The 19,415-nt window shown below is 35.9% G+C and overlaps 1 protein-coding gene across 6 annotated transcripts in view; it reads left to right on the plus strand.

Moving 5' to 3' along the window:
* Positions 1 to 19,415, plus strand: part of Evi5 (ecotropic viral integration site 5) — a 195,695-nt gene that overhangs the window by 23,553 nt on the left and 152,727 nt on the right. For all 6 annotated transcript variants that reach the window (XM_074076472.1, XM_074076468.1, XM_074076471.1 and 3 more), the window contains exon 2: positions 18,449 to 18,678. In XM_074076472.1, coding sequence (XP_073932573.1) covers positions 18,530 to 18,678 — 149 coding nt within the window. In that variant the 5' untranslated portion in view covers positions 18,449 to 18,529. The remainder of the gene's footprint in view (positions 1 to 18,448; positions 18,679 to 19,415) is intronic.

Here is a 19,415-nt window from a genome sequence, read left to right on the forward strand (position 1 = left end):
GAGAGATTGTGTTCTATGACTTTAATTTCAGAATCTGTTCTGTAGAAGACTTTAATTTCAAACTTAACTGAAGCTAAATTTTTTCTTATTCAAGATATGAAAGCAATCAAAGACCTAGAATTCTTTTAAATGAGGACTTTTCTTGTATATGTAGACGGGGTAGTCCTTAACTGTATCCTAGTTGATTGCTTTTACTGATAGATTATGTAGTGCCAAAATATTACTGAAAGGTATTACACTTAATTTTAGGATATCTGCATTTGAATCTCATTTTAGGTGCTTCTTAGTAATTGTGAACATCTTTGAATGTTTATGTGTTTTTTTAATTTGGAAAAACTCTTTTATTTCCATTAATTCCAGCAACCCCTGCCACATGACAATAACAAAATACCAGTTTCTCTGGTCTGAGTAAATGACACTCAGTTGCTCAAGGCAAGGTAGATTTTTCTCTTGATTCTTCTTTCCTTCATTTGGTACATCTGATTTGCTGGCATCTTAACTAGTTCTGTGAGGGAAAGAAACATACCTGTTTTGTTTATGACTATATTTTTAAACACCCGATCTACTCTTTCAGAATAGATTCTAAATAAATTCTTGCTAAATGACTGATAATGGAATATCTTCCTTTTCAGGTCTGTTGTAAGTCTCAAATATGGGGAACTATTTTATAGACTAGAAAGTGCTATATCTTAAAATAAATGTTATTTTCATGTAGAAAAGCTGAAGAAATTGACATATGCCCTCAGAGAAATTAAGATTCAATCAAGTGACTTTAGCCTGCATTTCAGTGGTTTCTTTCTTTCTTTCTTTCTTTTTTTTTTTTTTTTTTGTGGTACTGGGGTTTGAACTAAGGGCCTCTTTCTTGCTAGGCAGACTGTCTACCACTTGAGCCATGCTTTTTTCCCTTATTTTTCATGTAGAGTCTTGTGTTTTGCCTGGGCTAGCCAGGACCGTGATTCTCTCAAATCTCCATCTGCCAAGTAGCTGGGATAATAGGCGTTGAGTCACTGTGTAGTGTGTTCTTCAGACCCTGCCTTTAGCAGTTTCACACTGTATTACAGATATTGTGACTTAGAGCTTTTGAGTGTTACCATGTTTTGTAAGTAAATAAAAGAAAATAATTACCTTCATTTCCTTCCTCCAGAAAATGTTTTCTATAGCTTTTATTTCCTTTGTATGGGTAGTTAGGGTACTCATTTTACATAGTATCTGATCTCAGAACTAACAGGTGCTATAATACTTGCAAAGGAATACTTCATTCGCTTTGATTTGGATATATCTTTTTCTTGGTCATTCTTGAATATTCTAAGACTGTCAAAATATAACTCAGCATTCTAGTAAATTATCCAGGTATCATCTTGTTTAAATGAAGACTGAAATTCTTTAAGAAATCACCTTTATAGAAAGAATGTTTATATCATACTATTTTTAAGTCTATCTAAAGCAGTAGTTTGTAAAAGAATAATGATCCTTTGCAAAGTACTGAAATGAGGAAAGGGAATAAATATGATTACAAATACAGCTTCTCTCGATATATGATTAGTTTTAACCTCTGAAGAAAGATTAAGAGAAAAGTAAGCAGCCTATGATGAGTCTCTTGTGTTGTTGTTGTAATAGTAGTAATAGAAACAGCAGAAAATGTAGTAATAATCGGAAACATTTGAGTGCCTGCTATGCCAGGTAGTATTGTAAGTGTCATATAAGCATTCTTAGTTTTCATGAAAGCTTATGAGTTTAGTGTCCTTCTTAACCACCTTTTTCAGATACAGAATTGAAGCATTAAGTTTAACTAAGTTAACTGCCCAAAGTCACACAGGTAGCTGGCAAAGATGGCACCGTAGTTTGTACTAGATCCAGCATAGAGCAAAAAGAGAAGTGATCTGTGGAGGACAGCCTCTTGAGAAAACAAAGAAAGGATCTAATAAAGGAAATTCCTGGGAGTATGTGAAAAATCTTAAAGATATGTCATAAAAGGCAAGGCTAAACAGTAATATAATGAAAAAGAAAAAAATTATTAGTATGAAAATAATTGCATTTATTGAAGTCTAGGCATATGCTAATACTTTATGCAAATTTTGTATATTATTATTAGCATATCTATTGTAGATAAAAAAACTGACTTAATGTCATTAGTAAGTGGAGGAGGTAGTATTGAACCTGGGTCTTATAGGCTTTTAGGATTCTTTGCTCTTGGGCTTTGAAATTTGTTGCTTTGCAACAGTATGAAGTGAGGTTATGTAAGATAAGTATCTGTGGGAAGTTGTGACTAAATTGAAAAGAAAGGTAAAATTGGAAGGTCAGTTGAAGAAGCTGGATAATAAGAATTTGAGAGAAAATGTAGCAGAAGATGTCATCAAACATTTAAATTAGGAAAACTTCTCATGGCAGAAGGACATAAGTTTCTTAATTAAAAGGGTCCATTGGGGGAGAGGGAGGAATAAAGGAGAATGGTAGAGTGGGTGAATTAAAATATGATATATTCTAAGAATTTTTGTAAATACCACTATGTTCTTCCACCCAGCACAACAACAAAAAATGGGTCCATCAGAGTGCTGAGCAAAACAGAAAAAAAATAGATTTATGTTACAGCATTTAATTGAATTTTCACAATAAAGAGCCCAAAGAGAAGAGAAGGTCATGGAAGTACAGGGAAAAATGGGTTAATTAATAAAATTAGGGTAGCTTTAGGAGCTAAAAGACAATAGAGGGCAGTATCTTGAATCTGAGGAAAAATTCTAATATAGAAGTTTATAATGTAACCAGATTTTCAAGTGTGATAAGAAGAAAGGCATTTTCACATATTTTGTGTCTTAAATCTGTGTTTCATGCATCCCTTCTCAGAAAACCAGTAGGGGAAGAATCTTATCAAAAAATGAATGTACCAAGAAAAGTGAACATATGGGGTTTGGGGCTGGGGGAAATATCCAACCCAAGGGAGAGGTGAAGGGAATAGCTGGGATCACAGTTGTATACCACGTGTAGAGAGTGCCGAATGGAGCAGGTTATAAGTCTGCAAACGGAGTTGTCTAAAAACGTAACATTAAGAGCTGGCAGTGTGGTTCAGTGGTAGATTGCTTGCCTAATGTGCCCAAGGCCCTGAGTTCAATCTCCAGTATCCACTCTCCTCAAATATATAATATGGGTAGCACATGTAATATGCTTGAATATGTTGGGGACATGTTTGCGATTGTATGAATTGGAGAACAGTTGGGACAAATTAATAAGCATATATGAAACTAAACAAGACCTTTTTGGTGGTACTAGGATTTGAACTCAGAGTCTCACACTTGCTAGGGATATTCTTACCACGTGAACTACTCTGCCAGCCCTTTTTTGTGTTGGTATTTTCAAGATAGGGTCTTGAGAACTGTTTGCCCTGGTGGGCCTCAAACTGTGATCCTTTTGATCTCTGCCTCCCAGATAACTAAGATTGCAAGTGTGAGCCACTACCGCCTGGCTAAAAGACATTTATTAACTCCAGGGAAAGTAAAAAGCTGGTCTAAGAAAATGGAAATAATAATACACCTCATAGAATAACTGTGACTGTATTTGCAGTTACAGTAATGTATCCACTAAATATTGATCCAACCCAAATTTTCTTCTAATTATATAGATCTCATAGGATCTGTAAGAACATCTGTATGTTGTGGTGGACAAGGTTAATGATGTGTGTGATGAGAGATAACTAAATTGACCTTTGCCACATGAGAGATAAATAGGTTTTTGTTAATCATTGGTCTCATACAACTGATAAACATTAAAACTAAGGGAGAAGTGGCAGTGAAGTAGACATTTATTATAATCAAAGGAAGGTCAGGCAGGAATTCTGTTTTTGAATCTTTGGATAATAAGAACATTCAGAAATTATTGCACAGTGCCGTGTATACCTGTAATCTCACCTACTTGGAGGGCTAAAGTGGGAAGATCATTTGACTCCAGGAGTTTGAGACCAGCCTGGGCAACATAGTGACACCCCATCTCAAAAATAAAAACATTTGCAAAACTTTGCTTGTATGTGCATGAAGTTCTCAAAGGCCTTCATTTGTGACCTTAACAAACATGTCTAGTGAGGTGGTGTGATGGTGTTTTTCATTGTGCTCATAGTATCTACTAATTTGGGTGTTAATTCTTGATTTTTTAAAAACATTTTTGTGTATTTCATCATCTTATATGGAAAATGACTTGGCTAATAAACCAAAAGCCATTTTTAGGTCATTTATCAAAATGAATCTCCTAAATGCTGCTTTGTGTCTTTGTGCTGCTTTCTAAGTTACTGTTTTCAGCTTTTTTCTAGTTCACTGATTGTTCTCTTTATGGGTAGCTGATAACCTGTTTAACCCTCTAACCCTTTATCATCCCTACCCCCAACCTTTTACCTTTTATATTTCCAGAAGTTCCATTTGGTTACTTCAAAAATTTGTTTAATCTTTGCTAGTATCCTATTCCTTGCTCCTTAAAAACTATCTTTTATTGCTTAAGTACTTTAGAAGTACTAATTTTATATTCTGTGTATAATTCCAATAATTGAAGTACTTGTGGATATAATTCTGTGTCTAGGTACTTTATGTTGAGTTTTGCTTCTTATGTGTATTGTATATTTGAATTGTGAGCTTGTTGGTGTCAAGCTTCGTGTCTCCCTTGAGCATTTTAAGTAAGAAAACTTCAAGAGCAATTTTGTGGTTATGAATTAGTATAGGTATTTGGAAATCTGAAGCTGTAAGTTCAGTTTTATCAAGCTATAGATTAAGAATAGTAAGGTTGCATCTGTATTTCAGTGACTTGAATACTTGGCAAAATACTGTGTTTCATAACACTTTTATATGCTGTAAATGGAGAGGAAGTTTTCCCTTAGCTGAGATCAGTGTGAGTTGACTAGTCAGTACTACAAATATGTATACTGAAATGCTCAGATTTTTACTTTAAATACATATAATGAATAGTCACTATAATTCTTTATTGATTTATTGATTTATTTTTTTCTTTGAGACCGGCTTTCACTATGTAGCCAGTGCTGGCTTAGAACTTACAGTGTAGCCCAAATTGGCCTCAAAGTCCCAGTCCTCCTGCCTCAGCCTTCCAAGTGCTGTAGTTACAGGCATATGCCACCATGCCCAGGTCATTATATTTATAGTTGTTTTTCTTCTGCTTTTATAAAATGTTTACTTGTAGAAATTACTCTTTACTTATTTATTCATACACATTTTTGGACTTCTGTTTTATGATAGACACTATCTTTAATATTGGAGTATAGAGCTATTCAAGACAGTCTCTCCTTTTAAAAACTAACTAGTAGATAAAAATGACTATATCATTTAATTCTGTGTTAGTAATTTATTTTTGAAAGCTTATGGATGCTTGGGCTTTATAGTTCACATTGTGGATGATTGCCTTCTAAAAAGTTTAAAAGTATTTGGGCAAGTAAGTAGAATAACTTGTTCTGAGGTAGCAAAGATGTTTTGAAGTGGATTGAGAAGTAAACACAGAAAGTTAATATTAGATCCGTTCTGCTTTATTAAGGTGAAACCATTTGGGAATGTCAAAGAGCCACATGGTGAAAGTTGGAAAAAGACATACAGATAGGAATATGCTAGAGATTTGATGAGATGAATAGAGTTGACAAGCATTGCTTGCATCAGGATGAACTTTTGTTACTTTATGGAGAAATTTATTCAGATGTAATTTTTTCCCTTTGAGGGTATTGAGGTTCATACTTGCCAAACAAGCACTCTACCACTTGAGCCATGCCTCTATCCCTTTTTACTTTAGTGTATTTTTCAAATAGGTTCATGCTTTTGCTCAGGGCCAGCCTTGGCCTTGTCCAAGTGCCTCTCAAGCACTTGAGATTACAGACATGGACACCAGCCCTAATTCATTTATTGAAATGGGGGTCTCACTAACTTCTTGCTGTCTTTGACCTTATATGGCAATCCTTCTGATCTCTACTTCCCATGTAGGGTGGGATTATTGTTGTAAGCCATGCTACAGATATAACTTTTTAAAATCAAGCTTCTTAACATATAATTCACACACCCCAGATAATTAACCCATTTAAAGTGTACAATTCAATGAATGATTTTTTGTATGTTCATACATATATGCGATTATTATTATTGTCAATTTTAAAACATATTCATTATCTCAAAAAGATACCCTTTAGCTATTACTTCTGTCTCCCTGAATTTTCCTTCACCCCAGCTCTTTGTATCTGTAGATAGGCCTACTCTGGACATTTCCTGTAAATGACATCATAATATGTAGTCTTGTGATTCCATTTTTTCATTTAGTATAATATCTTTAGGATTAATCTGTTCTATAGACTGTATCCATACTTCATTCTGTTTGCTAATTTTCTAAATTTAATTAGAAATTGTTTGTCATTAAACTAAGCTGTTTTTGGTATTTTTACTGAAATGTTTCTGTCTGCTTTATAGTAAGTTGTCTTAGTGAAATTGAAGTATTTACAATAAAGTCTCCAATGTATTTCCTATATTAAAAAACAAGATTCTGGTTTTAAGAAAATAGCCTATTTGTTAAACAAAAGGCTTACTTGAAGATCTTATTTCTTCTCATTGTGTTAGCGTGCAGGTCAAATGCCGTTTTAATAGTAAAAAAGCAATGACATAGTTTAACTTTATATTGATGATTTGTATGTATTTTGACTCTGAGCCACAAATCAGTAAGTTTTTCTGTCTTAGTTGGATATTATTCTCAGGCCTCCAGAACATTAGCATAATTTCTGAATCTGATGTTTATTCATACTTTCTTAGTATTCTATCCTTGTACCTATTCAGGTAAGTAAAATAGATGTTATTTCCCCTCAACTATGTATTTATTTGAATCCTCCCTCCCCTGAAATACAAAACAAAGTTCAGCAAACTGAGAAAGAATATATGAAAACAATTTCATTTACAACAGCCTCAAAAAAAACCAAATACCTGGGAATAAAGTTAACAGAGGATGTGAAAGATCTCTACAAGGAAAACTATAAACCATTGAAGAAAGAAATTGAATAAGTCTACAGAAAGTGGAAAGACCTCCATGCTTATGGACTGGTTGAATCAATATTGTGAAATCTACATGTTCAAAGCAATCCCCCTCAAAATTCCAATGACCTTCATCACAGATTGAAAAATCAACCCTAAAGTTCATTTGGAAGCATGAAAGGCTGCAAATAGCCAAGGCAACACTGAACAAAAAGAACAACACTGGAGGTATCACAATATTCAATTTTAAACTATACTACAGAGCCATAGCAGTACAGACAGCATGGTACTGGCACAAAAACAGATTGAAAGACCAATGAAACAGAATAGAAGACCAGATATGATTCTACGCAGCTATGCCCACCTGATTTTTGACAAAGGCGCTAAAAACATATGATGGAGAAAAGATAGCTCTTCAACTAATTTTTCTGGGAAAACTGGATATCTACATGCAGAAAACTGAAACTAGATCCATGTCTTTCATCCTGTACAAGTGTGAATTCAAGGTGGATTGAGGACCTTAATATAAGACCTGAAACTTTGAAGCAGTACAGGAAAGAACAGGGAATACACTGGAATTAATAGGCATAGGCAATGACTTCCTAAACAGAACTCAGATGGTTCAGCAAATAAGTGAAAGGATTGAATATTGGGACTACATGAAATTAAAAAGCTTCTGCACAACAAAAGAAATAGTCACTAAATTGAAGAGGCTGCCCACAGAATGGGAGAAAATCTTTGCCAGCTATACATCTGACAAGGTATGAATAACCAGAATATACAAGGAGCTCACAAAACTAAACTCCCAAAACATCAATAACCCAATGAAGAAATGGGGAAATGAACCGAACCAAGCTTTTTCAAAGGAAGTCCAAATGGCCAAAAAACAAGTGAAGAAATACTCAATATTCCTGGTCATAAAGGAAATGCAAATCAAAACCACATTAAGATTCCACCTCACTCCTATTAGAATAGCTACCATTAAGAACACAACAACAATAGTTGATGAGGACATGAGGAAAAAGGAACCCTCATACATTGCTGGTGGCAATGTAAAATTATTACAACCACTATGGAAAACAAAATGGAGGCTCCTCAAAAATTAAAAATAAAACTGCCATATGATCCAGCAATACCTCTCGGGGATATACATGAAGGAATGTAAGTCAGGTTACAATAAAGGTGCCTTTACATCCATGTTTATTGCAGCATATAACTAAGCTAAAGAAACAGCTAACATGCCCCTCTACTGACAAATGGATTAAGAAAATGTGGTATTTATATACAATGGAACTTTATTCAGCCACAACCAGGTAAATGAATGGAACTGGAGAACATCATCTTAAGTTAGCCAGGTTCAGAAGGCCAAAGACTGCATGTTTTCTCTCATATGTGAAGTAAGACTTACTACAAATATAAGCAACATTATGAAAACAGGTTACGCTAAGGAGAGTTCACCTACGAGAGAGGGAGGGTAAAAGAAGGAAGTTAAGAAGGTGAATAAGGTTGATGTACTTCCTAAACAAGAATAAATGTAGAATATTTAAACCTGTAGATACCATCATAAGAGGAAAAATAAGGTAGAAAAGGAGAAAAACAGGGATGAACCAGTTCGGGTTATAATACATATATGCATGGAAATGTCACAGTAAAACTTTCTGTATAGCTAAACAAACAAAAATGTCATTTTTATCTTTTTACAAACTCGGAGAACTGAAGAGAAGAATGAATTCTGACTGGTACCAGCGGGAGGAGGAAGATGTGGGGAAAGGGTATAGGAGGATGAATATGGTGTGAATACTGTGTGCACATGTATGTAAATGGAAAAATGAAACCTGTTGAAACTGTTCTAGGAGTGGGGGGAGGGGAGATGAAGGAGAATGATGGAGGGGATGATTTCAAGTATGATATATTTGATACATTGTGAGAACTTTTGTAAATGCCACAGTGTATTCCCAGAAGAACAATAAACTTACTCCTAGATAGAAATGACAAAATTGAATAGACACACAGTGGAGTATTGAGGTATTTATCAAAGAGAAAATAAGAATCTTAGGCAAAAATACATTTTTCTGGTATCTCTTTCATGGTTTTTTGTTTGTTCATCCCTCATTTTCTAGTCAAATTTACTTTGTTCTATAATTTGTGGTTCCTGAAGTTGGTATTCACTTTTTTCTTCTGTATAGAAATAAAAATCTTAGATAAATCTTAGTAAGTTCAGTATGATAGCTTTTACTAATAATTAAAACATTAAATTTTCTCTTTATATTTAAATGTTTTCTGCTTATATTTAAATATTTAATTTTGTTTTGTGTGATAGTACAGTGTTGTTCCAGTTATTCTAGCTATGTAATCAATTGTCATGAAACATCATTTTTAGTCTGTACATGTCCTCTATGGGTCAGGAATTTGGACAGAACAGTATGAGGAGGGCTATATGTGTGTCACAGTGTCTGTAGACTGAGCTGGGAAGACAGAGCTTGGAATCATTTGAAGTGTATTCACTTTGGTGTCTGGTGGTTAATGTTGGCACCTCAGCTGGGCTGCTAGCCGGAATACCGCCACTTGCCCATTTGCCCTGTCCACCTGGTGGGCTAATTGGCCATCTGTGTGGGCTAATTTAAACTTCTGCTTTTTTTTTTAATGAGGTGCTTCAGAAAGGTAAGTTGAAGCCCTGATACTTCAATACCCTAATATCTCAGAATATGACTGTTTGGAAATAACATTTCAAATATAGTTAGAGAAGACAAAGATACCCAAAGGGAGGGTACAATGTGGCAAAGGAGGCAGAGACTAAAATATGCTAGGAGTGACAAGGAAATCCATCCAGCTCCGTAATGTTGAGTATCTAGCCTCTAGAACTGTATGAGACACTGTATTCCTGACATTTTAAGACACCTAGTTTGTGGTACTTTGTTATGGCAGTCCTAGGAAATTAATATAGGCTATATTTGGAAAATACAGTCTCCTACAGATGTATTGTCAAAATTTTACAGCTCCCCCCAATTTATATTTGTATCTGGTAATGATATATATATTTTTTGCCCATTCACACTTTTCTATATACAACCAAAACTTACCAGGAGGGGCTGTATTACAAGCTACGATCCTAGTTTCATAAGTTAACATTTTTTTTTTTTGTCGAATGAGTGCAGTACTTTAAAAAATTGTCAGTGGGACTGGTAGTATGGCTCAAGTGGTAGAGCGCCTGCCTAGCAAGCTTGAGGTCCTGAGTTCAAGCCCAACACCATAAAGAAAAATATTGTTAGTGTATAATGTATCATGATTACAAAGGGGAATTGGAATAGGAGGTACATTCTTTGAAATGTGCTCTTTAACAATCATAATTAACCAGAAGTGAGTGCTTCCTATTCATATAACTTTGTTTCTATGTTATCAAGTGAATTCATGAAAAGCAAAGAGCGAGGCCAGGTGCCTGTAATCCCAGTACCCAGGAGGCAGAACATGAGTTCTGGCCGTCCTGAACTACATAGTAAGACCTAGTCTCAAAAAAGAAAACACAAAGCAAAAAACAGGAGACATAGCATTGTCTGCCTTGCCAACATAATACCCTGATTTCAAACCCCAGTACCACAAAAAAAAAAAAACAAAAAAAAAAAAAAGAAGAGTGCTTCTGCACTAATGAACTCTTTTGGAATGGCACTTTTAATATTTTTAAAATAATGTTTTTATTTCTTAAGAATTGAGAGATGATCTATCTAATTAATGGCTAATAATATAGCACTGTAAGGATAGGTGATAACAGATATCTGAGGGTAAAACAGTATATATTATTATCATCCTTCATGATAATAATGTGTTCTGTAGACAAGAAGTGCCTTAGAAGAGGAGAGAAAAGTGTGACAGAATGGTTACAAACTTAAGTGCTGTTTGAAAACAGCAACCTTTGCCAGAGTAAATTTTGCAGAAAAGGGTGATAAAAGAATTCTTAATAAAATAAGTTTGGAAAGTACATCCCCAACTTGCTTTTGTTTTTTTTTTTAAAGTTTTGAGAGTGGATTTCAAGGTGTTGCCCAGGCTGGCCTCAAATTCCTGGACTCAAGCCATCATCTTACCTCAGGCTTTGAAGTACCTGGGACTGCTGTTGTGCACCCACCGCCACCACCTGGCTCTTACATCTTCTACTCTGAACTGTGTATAACGACCTAGTAATATCTCTAGAGGTCTTATAAGGAAAAGATCTCTTAACCTATAGGACTTCAGCTTTTAATAATATGATTGATTACATAGCTTGGAAAAATTTCTGCTGTAGAACACTTAGAAAGGCAAAGTTGTATTTACAAGATTACAAGGGAAATGCTCCTCAACCAAAAATAGAGCCAGAAACTGGAAACTACCAGATGTCCTTAAGCTGCCCTCCTTTGTGTGTATGAATGTATGTTGTACGTTTTGCCTGGACTGACCTTGCACCACAATCCTACTACCTATGCTTCCTGAATAGCTGGGATTACAGGTATGCATCAGTATACCTGGCATTTTTTTTTTGACTTTTGTGTTTAAGAATCAAAAGAAATTTGGAGACTGTCCCATGCTTGTAATCCCAGCTACTTGGGAAGCAGAGATCGTGGGGATTGCAGTTCAAGACCAGCCTGGGCAAAAAATTGCTGAGACTCATCTCACAAACTGGATTTGGTAGTGCATATTTGTAATCCTAGCTGTGAAGGAAGTGTAGGTGCTGGTCACAATATAGGCAAAAAATGCAAAATGCTAACTGAAAAATAACTAAAGCAAAAAGGGCTGGGGATGTATGAAAGTGGTATGATAACTGACTGCAAGACCTTGATTTCACACTCCAGTACTGCAGAAAAAAAAAAAATTTGGAGAGCTGTATTAATTTCAGACAAAGCAGACTTCAGAAGAAGGAAAGTTATCAGGGATAAAGAAAGGTATTACACAATAATAGTGTCACTTTTCAAAGAAGACATTAGTCAACAAAAATAAACCCCCAAAATAAAACAAAAAACCCAATCAACAAATAGCAACAAAAAACCTGATAGAACTACAAGGAGAAGTAGACAAATTCATTATTACAAACAAAATCAGTAAGCTTATAGCTAAGTAGCATTGTCAACTGTTTGAATTGATATTTGTGGAGTACTTCAACAGCAGCAGAAAATACATTCTTCTCAAGGTCACATAGAACATTCACCACATTCTGTGACATAAAACACACCTTAACTTGTGTTCATAGACTACAGTGGAATTAAGTTAGGAATCAGTGACTTAATGACATCTTGTTTTGTATAGTTACATAGTTGAGAAATTTGAACTTGTAGAGTAAACAACACATTTCTAAAATAACACAAGTTAAAGACATTTCAAGGGGAAAAGCCAGGCAAGGTGGTACAAATGTTCAGTACTAGTACTTGGGCTGTGAAGGAGACAAGAAAAGCACAGGTTCAAGGCCAGCCTAAGCTAAATAGTAAGATCTTGTCTCAAAAAAAAAAAAAGGCAAAATAAATAAATAAACCAAGCGAAAGTAAATGTATTTTGAATTGAAGGAAAATGGAAAGAAGCAAAAATAATGCTGAGAGATTAGTTGAGTTTATAGAATTGAATTCATGAGTTAGGAAAGAAGAAAGCTATAAAACCAGCAATATAAGCTGCTACTTAGGAAGTTTTAAAAAAAGAAGAAAAGAAATAACAAAAATTAGAATTGAAAACAGGAAGACAGTTCAAAAAATTGATGAAACTAAAAGTTCTTTTAAGAGTTGAATAAAATTAACAAACCTGTAGCCAGGGTAACCAAAAGAACAGAAGAAACAGTCTTGTTCAGGAGTGAAGGAGATAGTTTTTTTTTTTTCTCCTTAATTCCATTGTAGTAAATACATATAACAAAATTTATCATTTTAGATATTTGGTGTTTTTGGTGGTACTGGAGTTTGAACTTGGGGCCTCACACTTGCTAGGCAGGTGCTCTACTTGAGCCACTCCACCAGCCCTGTTTTACATTGGATGTTTTTGAGATAAAGTCTCAAAAACTATTTGCCCAGGCTGGCCTTGAACCCATATCCTTCTGATCTCTGCCTCCTGAGTAGCTAGGATTACAGGTCACCAGCACCTGGTTTCATTTTAGCTATTTTAAAGTATACAATTCAGTGATTTTTTTTTTTTGTAGGACTGGAGTTTGAACATAAGGCTTCACACTTGCAAAGCTGGTACTCCTCCACTTGAGCCGAACCTTCAGTCCATTTTGCTCTGGTTATTTTGGAGATGGGATCTCACAAAGTATTTATCCCAGCTGACCTCAAACCTCAATCCTCCCAGTTTTAGCCTTCCAAGTAGCCAAGATTACAGGTGTGAGCCACCAGTGCCCAGCTAATTCAGTGATACTAATATATTGCATCCTTGTACAACCATCAGCACTATGTATATCTGGAATTATTTTCATCCTCTCAAACTGAAGCTTTGTAGCCATTAAGCAATAATTGATTACCACCTTCTCTGGCAACCACCGTATGGACAGAATTTCATTCCTTTTTTTCAAATAAAGAATTTCATTAGTTTTTAAGGCTAAGTAATACTTTTAAGGCCAAATAATATTTCATTGTATGTTTCTGTTACATTTTGTTTATCCATTGATCGATCCATCAGTGAACACTTGGGTAAGTTTCCTCCTTTTCTTTTTTTGGCGGTACTGGAGTTTGAACTTACACTTGCTAGGTAAGCACTCTGCCACTTGAGCCACTCCACCAGCCCTTTTTTGTGTTGGGTATTTTTGAGGTAGGTTCTCAGGAACCATTTGTCCAGGCTGGCTTCGAACCACGATTGTCCAGCTCTTTGTTTTCTGAATAGCTAGGATTTACAGGTTGAGTCATTGACAGCTGGGCTAGTTTTCTCCTCTTGAGTATTGTGAACAGTGTTGCTATAAACATAGGTGTGTAGCTATCTTGAACAGATAGGTTGAACAGTGCTTGCTTTCAGGTTTTTAGATAGATCCTCAAAAGTGGAATTGCTGATAATACTGTTTTAATTTTTTGAGGACCTGCCATACTGTTTTCCACAGCAGCTGTAACATTTGTACTTCCATCAGCCATTGCCAAAATAGTATTGTTATTTTGTTTTCTGATAATAGCCACCCTGAATTGTATTTCATGGTAGTTTTGATTTGAATTTTATTAATGATTAGTAATGTTGAGCATCTTTTTCATATGGTCATTTGTATTTATTCTTTGGAGAAATGTCTGTTCAAGTCCTTTAAACACTTAAATTTTATTTTTTCTTTAACATGTTATGTATGTGTTATTGATGTTTCAATACATGTATAAAATCTGAACTGAGCAAATCAGGTTTAACAGCATTTGTATCTCTTTGTCATTTCCCTGCTTGGAGCCTTCTAGCTCTTCTAATTCGTCATAAAATAAATAATAGGTTATTGTGATTTAGAGTCACCCTCCTGTCCTGCAGAGCACGAGAAGTTATTCCTCCTACTTAACTTTGGTACTTGTTACCCAATCTCTCCTTCCTAATCTCTAGTAATTACTATTCCACTTTCTACTATTGTGAATAGCCCTGCAATAAATATGGGAGTGCAGTATTTCTTTTATATGCTGATTTAATATCCTTTGGTTTTATATTCAGAAGTGGGATAGCTAGATCATATGGTAGAGCTATTTTTAGCTCTGTTTATCTATTTGGTGGGACTGGGGTTTGAACTCAGGACTTTGTGCTTGCAAAGCAGGTACTCTCTCACTTTAGCCACACCTGCAGTTCATTTTGCTCTGGTTGTTTTGAAGATGATGTGCCCCAGCTGGCCTCTGAGATCCTCCAGATCTCAGCCTCCCAAGTAGCTAGGATTGTAGGTATTAGCCACCTCACCCAGAATATTTTTAGTTTTTTTGAGAAACCTCCATACTGTTCTTTATAGTGGCTGTACTAACTTACATTCTCACTAGTGGTGGGTTAAGAGGTCCCTTTCCTCGGCATCCTCATCAACATTTATTTTTTCTTTTTTATAATAGCTGTTCTGACTAGAGTAAGATGATTGACCTTATTGTGGTTTTGATTTGCATTTCTCTAATGATTAGTGATGTCAAACATTTTTTCATATACTTTTTGGAAATTTTTATTTCTTGAGAAGTGTTTATTCAGATCATTTGTCCATTTAAAAAATTTTTATTTTGTTTGCAGTGCTGGAGACTGAACCCAGGGCCTTGTGTAGGCTGGCAAGTGCTCTACCAGTGAGGTATATCCCAACCTCATTGTTCATTTTTAAATTGGAATATTTTTGTTGTTGTTGAATTACTTTGTTTCTTATGTCTTCTGGGTATCCTTTGTCAGATGAATAGTTTACAAATGTTTTTTCCAATTCTGTAGATTGTTCATTCTGTTGATTGTTTCCTTTGCTATGAAATTCTTCTCTAGTTTATATCAAACTGAGATTATTTTAATCTCCCTTCTCTGTTTTTTGCTTTTGTTTTTTCCCATTTTTAATTTGTGTTTTGTTGTTGAATTGTAGGATTCTTTATTCTAGATATTACTCCCTTATCAGCTACATGAATTACAAATGTTTTCTCCTAGTCTGTGGGTTGCCTTTTTAAAACCCTTGATGCACAACCGTTTTTCATTTTGAGGCAGTTCAGTTTATCATTTGTTTTCTGTTGCCTCTGCTTTTGGTTTCACAGCTAAGGAATCATTGCCCAAATTATTGTCACTTTCCTCACTTTATAGTTTTAGATCGTATGTTTAGGTCGGAACTATTTTGAGGTAAGACATAACTCTCAATAAACTTAATATTGGATTTCTTATCTCTAAAATGGAAACATTGCCAATTTACAGAATTAGGAATGAGTATTAGTGAGTTAATATGAAGTGATGTGAGAAATCCTAAAAATGAAAATGCTGAATTGTTGAATCAGCCTTGATACTATAAAACAAGGTAACCTAACAATAAAAAAAATTAATCCAATAGCCCAGTTATCTAGGCTTCTCTCTCCCTCTCCCCATCTCCCTTCCCTTCCTTCCATCCTTCAGTCTTTCCTTCCTTCCTTCCTTCCTTCTTTTCTTTCTATAAAATCAAATGAAGTTACTGTCTAAAATGTTTAAAGTCCTTTTCTGGAAATTCAGATTTGTCCTATAGTAAAATGCTGACCAACCATTAGGAATCAGTCTGTGTGGATAAATCTCAAAAATAAAGGTCATTGTGATGTGAATGGGAATATTTTGCAGCTCCTTTTTCTTTGTTTGTCTGATATCCCTCAAGGTACTTGTCATCCGGTTTTTTCTTCCCGTGGTGAAATTGACTCACTGAAATCACTAGTCGCCACAAGCTTTGCTAACCTGTGGTCTTGCTCGTTCTTGAGAACTAAGAATAGAGAATCTTGCTGGGGTGGGAAGTGAGATAGGTGTGGTGGCACACATCTGTAATGCCAGCTACATTGGTAGCAGATATTGGGAGGATCACAGTTCAAGGTCTGCCTGGTCAAAAAGTTTGTAGGACCCTATCTCAGCAAACTAAGCCACATGTGGTGGTATGTGGCTGTTTGTAATCCCAGCTACATGGAGGCACAGGTAGGAAGATTGTGGTCCAAGACTGGCCCAGGCAAAAATGTGAGACTTTATTTGAAACATAACTAAAGCAAAGAAGGTCTTGGAGGCATGTCTCAAGTAGTAGAGCACCTGTCTAGCAAGTGTGAGGCCCTGAGTTCAAACCTCAGTACCACCAAAAAGAGAGAGAATCTTATCAGGTGCAAACCTGTAGTCATAGCACTTGGAAGGTTGAGGCAGGAAGATCCAGAGTTTGAGACCAGCCTGGTCTCAAACATAGAGACACTGTCATCTCCGCCCCCCCCAAAACCCCCTAAAACTCTAATCAGACTTTCTATATGAGTCTTAATAGCGTTGTGAATTTATGTAAGTTGTGTAGCATCTTCTGTGTGTGTGATAGTCCTTTTTCCATCTTCCAAGTTGCTCAGATTACAGGTTTGAGCCACCATGCCCAGCCCCAGAAAAAATTTTTTAGGTGGGGGTCTCAGTATGCATCCCAGCTATTCTGGAACTTGCAATGTAGTCCAGGCTGGGCTGGGACTCTTGGTCCTCCTTCCTCCAGAGGGCTGGGATTACAGATGTGTAACACCATGGTTGAGAACAGAGGAATTTAAAAGGCTTATCTAGTCTTGCCTGCCCACCTAACATCAGAAACCATCTTTAACTAATTATTGACTCTTGTAATTGTTGCTATAATGTATCTATTTTGGGGGAATTTAAATTGGGGGGGGGTACTGGAAATGAAACCTAGAGCCTTGTGTGCTTGGTAGGAGAATTTATAATTCTTTTTGGGCATCCCATTCTATTTCTGAATAACTCCACCTATTTGAAACTTCTACCCTGACCCTCTCTGACTCTGTTAACTGAACCATTTTCATTAGCTTTGTTCCTGTAGAGCTAGTCCCTATTCTGTGACAATCTTTAGTGGTTTGAAAGTAGATTGTTAAGGTCCTCATTACATATTACTCATGGAAAGTACACCTGGTTTTTGTTGACTTGTTAGTCCTGGCACAGGATTTCTCTATCCTAATCACCTAATGCAGTTTTAATTTCTGAACTTTCAAAGGTTTTTGACTAAAAGCCCAATAAAGAACATACTTTTACACCCTGCCTATTCATACATGTAGTATATATATGGTACTGGGGTTTGAATTCAGGGCCTTTCAGGTGCTCTACTACTTGAACCCACATGTAGTACATATTTTTAATGTATATTTAAGTGAGACAAATTTCATAAGATAACATATCCTTACTTTGGGAATTTTTTTTTTTTTCATTTTTAAAGTGTGCTTGTGAGGCAGGCTAGAAGTAGGAAAAGTTTGGAGCTCATGTAGGTTGCCTGGGGATGGTCCAGACCACCCTCACCTGGCTGGGAATTGCCCATGCTCTCCCCACTCATTCATTATTAGGTAGGAACCTCCTGGGCCTGCCCTCTCGTAGGGTAGGTTTTAAAGGCACCTGTAAAACAAAAGCTTGCTCTCTTGGCCTATGGACTCTACCTGTGCCCATCCTGCACTCTTTTTTTTTTTTTTTTTTTTGCTTCCCTTCCCTCACCTGGCAGGACATGTGACCCCTTCTCTCAGTAAAGCTACCCTACCTTACCCCATCCATGTGCTCTGCTTGGATTTTTCCGTTGGAAGCCCAAAAACCAGGCTGCAACAGAGCGCCCTTAACATTGGTATTACCTATTAAGGTGATTTTATTACTTCATTATGGGTTTCAACTTGCTGTTTGGAAAACACTGTTCTGGTTTGTTCATCCTGCAAACATGTAGTTTTAAATAAATAGTTTCTAAAACCTGTATGTGAGGTTAATGGTTGTAAAACAGGTTTTTACCTTTATCATCTCAAAGAGAACATTCTGATGATAAATATTAAGTAAAACTTAGCAGGATCATTAAGTTTTTGGTAATGAAAGCAATGAAATTAAAAAATATACACTTTTATTCTTATCCTTAGGTGGCGACAGACAAGGTTGCAGAAAAGTTGAGCTCTACTCTCTCATGGGTGAAGAACACAGTATCGCATACAGTCAGTCAGATGGCCAGTCAGGTGGCAAGTCCATCTGCTTCATTACACACTACATCCTCATCTACCACACTGTCAACACCAGCCCTTTCACCATCTTCCCCATCACAGTTGAGTCCAGACGACTTAGAACTCCTGGCTAAACTGGAGGAACAAAACAGGTGAGTGATTGTCTAACATTTCTCTTCCCAATTATCATACAAACTACCGTATAGTCAAAAGTTTAAATATTTACATATGTTAAGAATTTTTATTTCCTAGTTTTTGGCTCCTTGATATCAAAATTAAGTCTTCTTGAGCGGAGGTTGGTCTTAAAACAGACTAATATTTTCTTCCTGTTCAGAGAGTTCGTTTTCTTAATATAGTAAATTCCCTAAATCCTTCCTGAATTTCATAAATTTTAAGGAAAATAATACTACCATTCTTATTTTTTTTTTATTTCGTGGTGCTGGGGATTGAATCCAGAGCATGCTGGGCAAACACTCTACTAATGAGCTAGACTCCAGTTGTATCATTTTTAATGCAGCTCTTTAAATAGTACCCTTTTGTTAAAGTGTAGAATAATTTAATCCAGCATGGGTCTCTGATTTATGGTTTAGAGTGGGAAGTCTTTTCATAAATATATCCATGGAGGCAATGTATCCTTTTCTCAGAATGAGTATGAAATGGACTAGTTGTTTACTTTACTAGGAATACATATAACTCTGGTTTCTTTTTGGCTCTTGACTATGTTATTTTCAGAAGCTCTTGGAGCATCATCCACAAAAGAATATAAGGAACAGTACCCTTTTGTGCCCAGCATGGTATATGATGCCATTGGGTTTAAGTATAATAACAATGATCACTTTAAATGGGTTCCCCTCTCCTCCCCACCCCCGGAAGTGGAACTGGAATTTGA

This window comes from Castor canadensis, chromosome 6, assembly GCF_047511655.1.
Source record: "Castor canadensis chromosome 6, mCasCan1.hap1v2, whole genome shotgun sequence".
NCBI lineage: Eukaryota > Metazoa > Chordata > Mammalia > Rodentia > Castoridae > Castor > Castor canadensis.